We start from the raw sequence: 12,681 nt of genomic DNA, 5'->3' as shown, positions 1-12,681 counted from the left end.
AGCAAACGCGCCTGTAACCGGCGCGTGATCAGACAGTGACAGGACCCCAATGTCCGCCGTCGTAGCGGCGGCACGCATCGGTCCACTAACCAGGAGATAATCCAACCGCTCGTAGGTTCGGCGCGCATGCGAAAAGTAGGAGTAGTCCCTGTCTGCGAGGTGCATGGAGCGCCAGAGGTCGTGTAAGTCCATGTCCGCAATTCGGGCCTTCACAGCCTGGGAAAGTTCTCCAGTCTGCGGGAACCGCTGCGCTGACCTATCCAGTACCGAGTCAAAGACGATATTAAGGTCCCCCCCCTAGAATAACATGGCGATCGGGAGAGGCAGTGACATCCACCAGTACCGAGTCCAAGAAACGTTCCTGGTGGTCATTCGGGCTATAAACGGAGCCAACCGTAAACGCTATGCCCCCCAAACGGAGGCGATAAGCCAGAAGCCTCCCCTTCTGCTCAGCATATTTATATAGTACCTCCCCCTAAAGGAGCTCGCTATGAGAATGGCCACCCCCGCGGTTTTGGTCGCTGCAGAGGAGAAAAACTGGGTAGGGAACTTAGCAGAGCGCAATCTATGGCAGTCGCGGGACAACAAGTGGGTCTTCTGCAAAAGGCAAATGTCAGCCTGCGTCCCCTCAAGCAGGGACAAAATCGCCCTGCGCTTAACAGGATTATTCAGTCCCTTAACATTAAGGGTCACCACCTTCAGGGACGACATGTCTCCCAGGGAGCAGGAACGCTATGCTGCGGGCAAGGAACCAGAGGGCGGGGGGCGCGGGGCGGCAGCGCGGGACAGGCCAGAGCAGGCCAAGCGTGGACAAGGACAGCATCGGACGGGACTCCCCCAACTTCAGAACAACACCCAACCCCACCCAAAACACACCCATGGCAACTAGCCAAATGGAAACTCAAACAACCCATTGTCTCAGTCAAGCCCCAAAACGGGCAAGTCCGTAGAAAGTAGAAAAGTGGACGTCCAGCCACTCACCTCGACCCGCCCCCTCCTATCCCTCCCCAGCCCCAAACCTGGCATCGAAGAAGCTATGTTCATCTCCCCCCGGAGTGAGTCTAGGCCGTCAAGGCCACGCCGTTGGAGTCGGCCAAGTTCTCGGCTGCCGCCCTCAGGGCACCGGCCATGTCCGCCCTGATAGTAGGGGAGTCAGGACGCCCAGCGCTCGCTGTCGATCGCCTCTTCGCTGATCTCCGCCGGCCCCGTCTCTCTGATCGCCTCCACGACGGTGTGGCTCCGTCCTCCTCCGTAGCCGTGAGCCCCAGGACACCGCAGACGTCTTGCAAGGAGCGTAGTTGATGCAGCACTCCGTTCCAGCGAAAGATCAAGCGAAAGGGGTGCCCCCAGGAGTACAGTGTCTCCTGGTCACGTAAGAAGTCAGTAGCAATCCTGAAAGACCTGCGTTTCTGCAGTGTGATGGCGGACAGGTCCTGGTAGAGCGCAACAGGCCGTTCCCGGAAAGTCAGCGGCTGTTTCCTACGTGCTTCAGACATGATGCGCTCCTTCAGCGGGAAGTCGGGCAGAAAAGCTAAGATGTCCGGCGGGGGCGCCGATGACTGGCGTTGTCGGCCAACTCTATGAGCTCTATCAATGCGAATAGGAAAGTCCGCGGCCTCCCCCAGGATCTCCCGGAACAGGTCCTGCAGATAGCCCACCAAATCAGTCCCTTCGTCTGCAGATGGCACGCCACGCACTCGAATGTTGTTCCTCCTGGACCTGTTCTCAAGGTCCTCGGAGTGAGCCTGGAGCTCAACGCACTGCTCCCGGAGACGGAGAACGTCTTGTTGTAAGTGGACAATCTCATCATCCCGGCGTTGGGATGCCGTCTCCACCGTCTCAACCCGTTCACCAAGGCCCTCCACCTCTCTGCGGACCTCCCGGACCTCGCTAGCCACTTCCCGCTTCAGCGTCTGGAAGTCCTCTTTGAGGGAATTGAACAGCTCCTCCATGAAGGATCTCGTGACAGGGGGTTCTCCTCCAGACGCGTCCGCCGAGGCCCTGGAAGACCCCGGCGACGGCTGTGCTCTGTCCCGTAGCTGCTGGGCCCTGCCAAGCATGTCCGGCAGGGTACGGTCCCCCTTTCTCGAGCCACCTCTTCCAGTCATTCCAAGGGCTCCAACTGCAAAGTGGGTACAGGCCCAACCGCTCCGGGGAGTGCTCAGCCACCAGCAAGCACTCGATACGGGGAGCTCCCGTCAGGTCCGGGGGACTGCGTCACAGACGACAAAATGGCGGGCCAGTCCGTGCGCCACCAGCCGTGGGCGCCCAGTCGGGACGGCAGCTGGAATCCGAACTGGGGGGCCTCGGCCAGTACACACCACAGGGAAAGAGCTGTGCAGAGGCGAAGGGCGCAGAAATCCGCCGTCAAGGGGTTCCGGGGAAGGCCAACGACACCGACTCCTCGAGGACAAAATGGCGGCTGGGTGGGGCCAAGCAGATCGCCCGGGCCCGGCGACACCACCGGGGCACCCCAAAAAGCAGGCAACCGGAAAAGTATCACAGCCAAGGCCACACTGTCACTCAGAAAAGTCTGGAGAACCCTTCCCGGTTACAGGCCGATCGCTCTCCAATCCCGGGATCGGGTCCCTCGTTAGGCAGGGTGCCACCACCTCAAGTCCAAGCGCCAAAGTGCGCATCCAAAGTCCTCTGCGTAGCGGGCCCTCTAGCCCGCAGCTCTCCTTCAACTCCGCCGAGTTCCGGGACAGCCTCCGCCTAGATCGCCAACTTTCAGCACTAGGCCCAGCCGAGGCGCATGGACAGCACTCCGATACGCTCCGCCTCCCGGGCGCTCCGTCGTCCCTCGATCTTCGATCGTTTTTTTAAGGCGCTTCCACCGGAGCGATGAGGGTCAAAGCGACATCAATGTGTGCGCCAGGTGCTTCGCCACACTCCTCTCATCCGCTGAGCTTCAGCGGGGGGAGAAAAGCTGAAGAAAAGGGCTTGAGCCTAGTTGGGCTGGAGGAGCTGCGGGAGGAAGCGTCCGCTCACCCCGCCATCTTGGCCACGCCCCCAATCTCTACTCTTTTGAAGATTTTCTTCAGTTTTTTCTTCAGAATTGTGAGCTGTCCCTTCCAGGATGTCTGATAAGGAGAAGAAGAAGGCCCTTTTCAAGCCATGTTCCACCTGTGGCAAAAAAATGTTATTTGTTGAGGACAGGCATAAAGATTGTATATATTGTTTGTATCCAGATCATAAGGCTGCGGACTGCAAGATCTGTCGCACCTTTTCTACCGGGACCGTGAGGGTCGGCTATTCACCTGGCTCCAGAAACTGAAGTCCAGGAAAGACACAGCCTCCAGCGACAGTGAGGAGTCCTCTTCAGCTTCATCTTCAAGAAGGTCAGCCAAAAGGGTCTAATAAATAACAAAGTGAGGGGCCCCGAGGGTAGGATGTAAGGCAGATCAGCGGGGGAAAGAGCAATAAATTACAATAAAGAGAGGGTGGATCTGCCCCGTATTTGATCAAGTATAGGCTCAGTTGGAGTCCAGAATTTTCAAAAGTTATAAGTTTGGGATTTCGGCCGTTACCGGCCAGTAAATGGCCAAAATCTCCCACCTACATCTGGCCCATAAAGTGCTCTCATATCAGATAACAAAGAAAAAGTAGGCTCTGTGAAATAAAATGTTTGCCTAGGATCACACTATTTGTAGAAGCAGGTATTGACTCCAGGCTATACATTTTAAAATTCAACCACCTGGTATATATTTCTCCCTCTTGTTTTACATCAAAGGCCACTGACATGGGAGACACGAAACAGGGCGCCAGACCTAACTGCAAAGCCAATAATACATTTATTTGGAGGGTGTCACAACTCCAACACCTCTCTCCCACCCCCGTAGCTACACCCCTGTACTCATTGTTATAGCTCCAACTATTCCCAATATGATATAGAACTATTCAAAACATGTGAATGGCTGAAAGGTACCAATGCCGGAGAATGTTTTTCAGTTAAGTAACCTTTTTCATCTTCCTTTCAATTGCCTTTTATTGTCTAGGGGTCTCTATTAGAACAGCAACACCAGCTGCAGTCTTTTGGCCTCATTACGTGGTTGGCGGCGGGAGCGGGACGGACTGCCAAACCCAAACACTGTTCACCCGCTAATATTACGATACAAGTCATTGCTGCTGGGCAGGCAGCGTGACGGTTCCGCATCGGTGCAGTAAAAAGGCTTAATGAGCCTTTCTTTAATACTACTCTGCTGTGGGACTTCCACAGCGCATTCCAGCATGGCATGGACTGTAAAGTCCATGCCATGCTGGAACTGGGGGGTGCTTTTACACGTAGGGCACAACATGTGCCCCCTGTATGCACCTACCTTCATGGGATAAGGGGGCCCTGCCCCCTTTGTTTCCCCACCGCCAGCTATTACATGACGGTTCTGACCGCCAAGTAAAGCTGGCGGTCAGGAAACTCAAAATATGCATGGTGCTGCCACAGCAGCACCCTCTGCATATTCTGAGCGCCAGACTGCCGCGCCTGCTGTGGTGAAATGGTGGTCCGACCCCCAAACATGGGACGGTGGCCAGACCGCCACCTCTGCACACGTGTGAGTGTGGCGGTCCATGGACTGCCAGACTCCTAATAAGGCCCTTAGCCTGCTTATGAGAAGACTCAGAAATGCAAAAGGATTGTGCCCTATGTGAGAGTCTGAGGGCTCCTTGATGTTTGTCAATGTTTTCCAAGGATCATGCCATGTATCAAGGAAATCATTAAAAGCATATTATATTTTGTTGAGGGCCCTCTTTGGTGGCGTGTAGTTGTGCATACGTTTTTGTGATACCTTTCTGATACAGTGTCTTTAAATATCTACTCTAATTTCATTTTGGCAATTATATAAGTGTCATTTATATACATATAGTATCTTAATATTGTGGCGTTGCCCAAATATTTGTCCTCCCTTCATTTTCATTTCAGACTAATTCGTCTGGTAGTCTGTTCCAGATTTCTGGGAATTCATGCCCAGTTTTAGAAGCTGCGAAGCATCCAGATCTAGCATTGCCCAGAACATTTTCTTTTTGTTATCAGCAAGAAATTGAATCAACAAAGCAGACATTGGGCGGTAGGAATAAGACTTTACCTGAACATGTTTGGATTAAAGTGGGCGGTAAGATGTATAGGGTTGTCCTTTCTTTTCATATATTTCAATTCACACTGTTCTATAGACAATAGTTGTAGAGTTATTTGTGGTTATTGTTGTCCATAATGCAAAACTGAATGAGTGAGGATAATTTGCGGTGCTATCCAGAAGGTTCTGCGATACTCTTGAGTTCTTCAATAATTTTCCAGCATGAGATGTTATGACAGGAGATAAAGGTTACAGATTTTAATATGATCTAATGTAATTTCAGTGAAGTATTTTTTGAGGCATAACTAGATAACTTAAACCAAGGTTAAATATATTATTTAAGAGAACATGATTAATTCTGTCTACCCTCCATTAACGGTTGTGGGAACTCCTGGAGCCTCTTTGGGTCTATAATCTTGTTTAATTTCTATAATGTAATCCTAGCAGACTACACTTTTTCTTATTACCTAAATATGCTGGGAGCCGTTTGTACTACAGGTGCTGCAGTGTAATTTTTAGTATTGCATATAGTCTAACATTCAGAAAATCTTGCTTATAATGTGCCTTTGTAGCAACAGCAGGACATGTTAATCACACACAGATAGATTTTGATATGAAGTGTTCAGTGGTCCCTGCATGCAGCAGGGGAATATTCTAATTTATATGATTTCAATGACGATTCCTATGATGCAGACCTAGGACCACAAGTAAGCAAGCAAGCCTTTCCTATTCTCAGGTCATCTCTATTGAAAGCTTCTTCCAATACATAGATCCAGGAGCGCTTATAGGAATGTTTTACAATAAGTATTTCTTTTTACAAAAGCCATAGTTTGAAATAAAAACATTTGGCAGTGCCTGAGAAGTCCATTTTAGCTGAATTTCACGGTTTCTTTAGAGAAAAAAGAATTACACTTTACAATTGTCATTCAAGATAAGAGATAGCAAAAACTCTCACAAACCATTCTTAATAGAAACATGCACTGAAAATGGGCAGTGTTGACAGGTAGGCGGAACTCTATTGAAGCTAGAAAACTGACACTAATCCCTAAAAGAATTATAATCCACTAATTTCCATCATGCCTTATCAGTGCCAGTTCTTTATTCTGACTCCTAGGATCCTGAAGCAGTAAGTTCTCTCTTTTAAACATTTTTTAAACCTTTCCAAACCTCTGTTTCTCCAGCATTGGTTCTTTTATATATTCACATGCTTGAATGCTTCCCTGTAGCTAATCTCTCAGTGAAGCTATCTTGTTGCTTTCCTGGTCTACCCTGAAATTGAACCTGCCCTATCTTTAGTTTTTAGAGGTCGATGAGTTGTTCTTATAGAAATTTTGTAGAATAGTCTGATTTTCTAGAGCAGGGAAACCGCTCCTTTGTTACTAGCTGTCATCATGACTGACAGAAAGAATCTCTTTCCAAATCCTGCTCTAACCATGGACTGAAAAATATCCATACAGACGACCCAAATTAGCAGTTTTGTACTTGCCTTTACCCAGTGCACAAAGCTTCATTTTGTGACATTTAAAAAACCTTTCTTTCTAAGACTGAAGGATAGGGAGAGAAGGTTGACACTGTATTTATTGAAAGAAAAGCGGGATAGCCCTGTGTCTGGGGATGATTCTCTGAAAGTGCTTCCACCAAGCAAAAGCAGCATAAAAAAGGAAACTTGGAATTTCCAGAGCTTGACTTACAACCTAAAACCCCTGCAGCTACCTCTTCACAGGAAAAAATGTGAGTTTTCTCAGGAAAACAGTGCAGGAAGCGCAAACATCAACATGTGCAAAGACTGTTTGAATATACAGCTCCCTTGACGTCCTGACTGAACTGCCATCTCACTAGTGTTGTCTGCCATCCTTGATAGCAAGGAAAAAAACATCTATGAGCTCATAAATGACATTCCCTTTGAGATCTATTGGACAAACCTCGTAAATGGTTTTGAAGAGAATTTTGTCAGCTACGACCACATCAGCAACTAAGTCCACGCTGCCTTCGGCAGCATGACCATCATCAACAACATCACCATTGACAGTTAACCCAACAATGTCTCTCCTTCCACCGTCGACTGTGGCCTACCTTTCACCATCCATGCCAAACCAGAAATGATGTCTACTACCTCATTGATGATAGCCCCTTTGATGATACTGTCGACAACAGCCTTTTCAATATTATTCCCATAAAGGTGATGGCAAGTCTACTCACTCAGACGCGACCAGGACATTTCAACTGGGACAGCATACAGTACTACGCTGCAAGATGTGCGTTACAGCCCTTAATTTGATGAAGAGGCCTATGGTGGAAACTCACCGGATTCCGAATATTCATATTTGGAAGACGATGATGAACTTGTGCAAGGAGACCCTAAAGGTAGTGATGAATGGGAAGACTACATCTTACCCAAGGAGGTTGAAAGAAAACCCTTTCAACGAGAATCTCATTCAGACATAGCCGGCTTTCATACTCTGATGGGAACGGCAGCTAAGAGATTCGATTGAGCAGCCATGTTTCTTTCCTGACTTTAGAGAACAGCCCGGACTGTTACAAGGTCAACACCTATACTGCATTATGTACGGTCAGAAGGCCTGGAATTGATGAAGATGCCATCCACAGTACCAGCTATGGTACCTCATTTGTAAAAGTAGTACAGGGTCCCAGCCTGCCTTTAGGGCCCTCTGAAGCCAGATTATTATGTCTGCAGCCCAGCATAGATCTAAGAATCCAATCACGCCATTGTCAGCCCCTCCTGACAGAGACATCTGGCGGATACATAACCTGGGACGTAAGGTTAAGTTGATGGCAACAAAATCAGTCAAGGTCGTGAATTCCTTAGCAATCTTGGACTATAATGATCGCCATATGTGGCATGACATTCCGCTTCTGATTGACCTTATCCTATGAAGATAAGAGGTCTACCAACGAGAAGCCAAACTCTTCATGGCAAAAGCAAGAAAATAGAAGAGGGGTAGGAAAAGGTCCAAGTCAAAGTCAACAACCTTGCATGCTTCGAAGTCGAGGAAGCATAAGAAGAAGATGTATGGCTCTCTGCGTCGTTCGTCGAAGGTAAGGGCTTCGAGATCACCTTCTCCGGCGCCTCGACGTCGACAAAAGGACTTGATATCTCCATCTCCTCGGGTGACTCCGGTACATTCTCCTTCACCCAAAGGTACCCTGACGCAGTCGACGACGCCGAGGGACTCCCTGGCTTCGGGAGGCATGCCGGCGCAGGACAAACCTTCTTCTGAGCATGAGACTGTACATGTGGCTCTGGCTGTTCCGGTGCCGGATGTACCTCTTGTGGATCGTGACTCGGCTCCGTATCCTCTATTTCCTGGACCGGGTTCAGAGCCTTCACATTTTTTTAATGCTATGTATGGCGTGTTTGCCAAGGCAGCCTTCCCCTCTGGAGCACCTTCGGGTCCCGTGGGTCCGCTGGCTTTCATTTTGGGCGTGCCTCAACAATATGCCCAAGCACCCTTTGTGCCATTTATGCCAACTGCACTGTCATGGCAGGTTCCGGCTCTGAGGTTTTCGACGCCGTATGTGCGATCCCCGGCGCCGTCTGGAGGCCCATCCTCTCGACATCGTACACCGCCGATTCCTGCTTCGGATCCTCCATCGACGCCTGCTCCCGAGCTATTGGCGCCGTGTGTGGCGCTGCCGACGCCACAACCGAAGTTGCGTTTGAGAAGAGAGGCACAGAGACTGTTGGAGGAATAACAAGTTCAAAGGGAAGAGGCTGAAGAAGGCGAAATTGAGTCTGTCGATGAATTCGAGGGGCTTCAGGAGGCTAGTGGCCTGGGCAGCTCACCAGAGTGGGAGCTATCTTCTTCAAGGGCTTCACCACCTGAGGAGGTGGCTCCATATCATACTGTTATTAGAAAAGCTGCAGAGCTTTTGGACGTGCAATTGCCTACAGCAGAGTACCAGCCAAATTTGCTCACAGAGGTTTTGCATTTTCCATCTTTAATAGTTAAACCACTGTTGCTGTTTAATGAGGTTTTAACTGAGCTTATTCTGGAAGTGTGGCCTAAACCTCTCTGCTCCTGCTGTTTCCAAATCTGTGGAAACGAGACGTAGGACTGCTCCAAGAGAACCTGCCTTTCTTTCATCTCAATCATCCCCTGAAAGTTTGGTGGTACAGGGGTCCTTTTCTAAACAGCCGACAGGCGCATTTCCTCAAGCTCCTGCTGACATGGAGTCTAATAAAGTGGAGCAATCAGCCAAGAAGGTCTTTTCTTCTTCTAGCAATGCGTTAAAGTCAACCAATGCTACCTGTTTGCTGGGAAGATACATACACGCTCTGATGGATTCTGTTAAACAATAAGCTCCCAAGCTGCCTGACGAAGACCGTGGTCATTTTATGGAGGTTTTGTCGGATGCGCAGGCTGCAGCTCGTCAAAATATACAATCTGGCCATGACACAGCTGATTTGGTGGCCAGGGTTATGAGCTCCTCCATTGTCACCAGGAGATAGGCTTGGCTTAGATCCTCTGGGTTTTCTCCAGATGTACAGGCTACCCTCCTCGAGCTGCCGTTTGATGGATCGAAGCTTTTTGGAGATAAGGATGACTCTGCTCTTCAGAGATTCAAAGATAGCAAGGCCACAGCAAATTCCTTAGGTGTGCAAACTCAGTCAAGGGGGTTTGGATATAGGAAGTACCAAGGGTTTGGAAGGTCTTCCTTTCGTAGCCTACGACAGCCTCAGCAACAAGAGCAGCAAAACCCTCTTTACAAATCCTACATAGGGAGAAATAGGGGTTGCCAACGTGGATCGGCTTGTCAACTCTCCTCCTCCTCCACCTCCCCTACTCCCTCTGGTAACACAGGAAAACAGCTCTAGATCCCCCACCCTGGATCATGTGGGCCCTGTGGGTGGTCGGCTGTCCCACTTTCTACAGGATTGGAAATCGGTTACATCGGACCTTTGGGTTTTAAATCTTGTAGAGAATGGGTACGCCCTTCCCTTTTGGGAATTCCCTTCTCCTTACCCTCCTTGCCAAGATTATTGTTCGGAAGATCATTTGCTTCTTCTCCAGAAGGAGGTCCTTGCTTTATTACAAAAAGGTGCGATAGAGGTGGTCCCAGAGCAGGAGAGGGCTCAGGGATGCTACTACCGGTATTTTCTGATTCCCAAAAAGGATGGCAGGTTACGTCCGATTCTAGACCTCAGGGTCTTAAATTTTTACCTGAAACAGGAGAAATTCAAGATGCTGACCCTTGCTCAGGTTCTTGTGGCGCTTCAGCAAGAGGACTGGATGGTGTTGATCGATTTGCAGGATGCGTATTTTCACATCCCTATCTTGAAGTCGCACAGGAAGTATCTCCGTTTCACAGTAGGATCGCAGCACTACCAGTTTGCGGTTCTCTTGTTTGGTCTACCTTCTGCACCTCAAGTCTTCACAAAGGTGATGGCAGTGGTGCCAGCTCATCTCAGGAGGTCGGGGATTCCAGTTTTCCCTTATCTGGACGACTGGCTGCTCAAAGCTGAGTCGGCAGAGATGGTGCTTCGTCATCTGCAAGTAACAACTCAGCTTGTGTTTAACTTGTGCTTTTCAATAAATGTGCCCAAATCTCTCCTGGTGCCCTCTCAGCGCAACCTGTTCATAGGGGCGGTACTGGATACTACTGTGTGTCGAGCTTTTCCACCTCCACAAAGAATTCTCGACATTCAGGAGATGATTCCTTTGTTTCACGATCGAGCAGTTGTTCTGGTCCTGAAGGTCCTTCGCCTGCTCGGTCTGTTCGCTTTCTGCATACTGTTGGTCAGCCATGCACGCTGGCACATGAGGGCACCCCAGTGGTGCCTCCTCAGGCAGTGGTATCAGCACAACGGAGATCTCAAGGAGTCAGTCAGAATCTTCAGAGACTCTGCAGCGGAGCTGACTTGGTGGAATGTGCAGGGCAGCCTGTCTCAAGGAAAGCCCTTTCAGCCTCCTCCGCCAGTGGCCACAGTGATCACGGATGCCTCCACTCTAGGGTGGGGTGCTCATCTGGTTGATCTGAAGGTCAAAGGTCTTTGATCTCCAGAGGAAAGGTTGCTTCACATCAACCTTCTGGAATTGCGGACGATACGTTTGGCACTAAAGGTCCTTCCTTCCCTTCGCGGTCAGTTGGTTCAGGTCCTGACGGACAACACTACTGCGATGTGGTACAACAACAAACAGGGAGGTGTAGGGTCGTATCGACTCTGTGGAAAGGCCCTGAAACTCTGGTCCTGGGCTCAGAACCATCAGATTTGTGTGTTTGCAAATCATCTAGCTGGTGTGCTGAATGTTTGTGCGGACAGTCTCAGTAGGCATTACTCAGCCGTTCACGAGTGGCGGCTTCATCCGGAGGTGATCCATCACATCTTCGAGATGTGGAGGTTTCCTCAGTTGGACCTATTTACCACTCACGAGAACGGGCACTGCCCGTTGTTCTGCAGTCACCAGTATCCGATGCAGGAAGTGCAGAGGGGCGCGTTCAAATGGATTGGAGCTTGCAACTTCTTTACGCGTTTCCTCCCATACTCTTGATTCCTCAGGTTCTCAGGAAGATTCGCCAAGACCGGGCTCAAGTTATTTTGATCGCCTCAGATTGGCCAATAAGGGTGTGGTACACAGATCTACTTCACCTCTCATTGCACTTGCCGCTCCGTCTCCCTCTCAGGGCAAACCTCCTGTCGCAGGCGCAGGTCCTACGCCCCCACCTCCAGAGCTTGCAACTTCATGCCTGGAGATTGAACGGGGCAACCTGAGTTCTTTCTCTCTCCCTCTGGATATGGTGGATGTTATTTTATTGAAATAACCAATCAAAACATAGGGAGGAGGAATTACTGTCCATTCAGTTCCCCATATCAAATCAAAATTCATCAAGTGAGGGAATGGACACTTGTAGCGTTCAGAACCATTGGTTCAGAAATGGAAACCCTCATAAACGCTGTGTTATTACGGTCTGCGGTGTATCTTGATTATCCGCCCCACACTGGCGTTATGGCATATTCATTGGGCATCCAGTTATTTGTGCTCTATGCCGGCCTCACCCAGAGGCAACCTCTGGGTCTGAATGCAGTGTCCAAGTAATGAGGGGCAACTCCTAGAGGTATATTTAGTGAAGGTGAAAAAAGAAACTTAAAAATGTTTTCAATTAAAAACCAAATCTTCTCCTATAGGCAACTATTTTAATATGGAAAAGGTGATAGGCTTGGTATTAAAAACTATTTGGTATCAACTCTGGAACGGGTTACTGGGTCCAGTTGTACCTTCTTGTTGATCAAGTCGACATGTTTCTGCTCCCTATGCCAAAAGGTCTACGGAGCATTCGTCAGGACAAACATACATACATTTACTCACACGACTTGTGCGGTATAGGTCAGTGTATTCACAGCCTTTAACATTCTCGTTGACCTGTAGTTAGGAAAGAGTGACAGACAGTACATGCATATGACAGACATTGCTATCATAATTATCACTTGGGGTGGCACTTATATTCTCTATTTGCGAGCAATGCAGGAAGCCACTTGGTCATGCACATTTATATCAAAATTGAAAAGGAAAAACGGAGATTAAGCAAACAGTGGGGGACCACATGGATCTAGTCATTTGCGGTATCACAAAGCATTGAATGCATATGCAGT

The 12,681-nt window shown here is 49.1% G+C and overlaps 1 protein-coding gene across 1 annotated transcript in view; it reads left to right on the top strand.

Moving 5' to 3' along the window:
* TCFL5 (transcription factor like 5) overlaps window positions 1–12,681 on the top strand; it is a 451,726-nt gene that overhangs the window by 67,647 nt on the left and 371,398 nt on the right. The window contains exon 3 of the mRNA XM_086932832.1: window positions 4,919–5,108. Coding sequence (XP_086788958.1) covers window positions 4,919–5,108 — 190 coding nt within the window. The remainder of the gene's footprint in view (window positions 1–4,918; window positions 5,109–12,681) is intronic.

This window comes from Lissotriton vulgaris, chromosome 7 (genome assembly GCF_964263255.1).
Source record: "Lissotriton vulgaris chromosome 7, aLisVul1.2, whole genome shotgun sequence".
NCBI classification, from domain to species: Eukaryota; Metazoa; Chordata; class Amphibia; order Caudata; family Salamandridae; genus Lissotriton; species Lissotriton vulgaris.
This window is presented reverse-complemented; position numbering and strand designations above follow the sequence as displayed.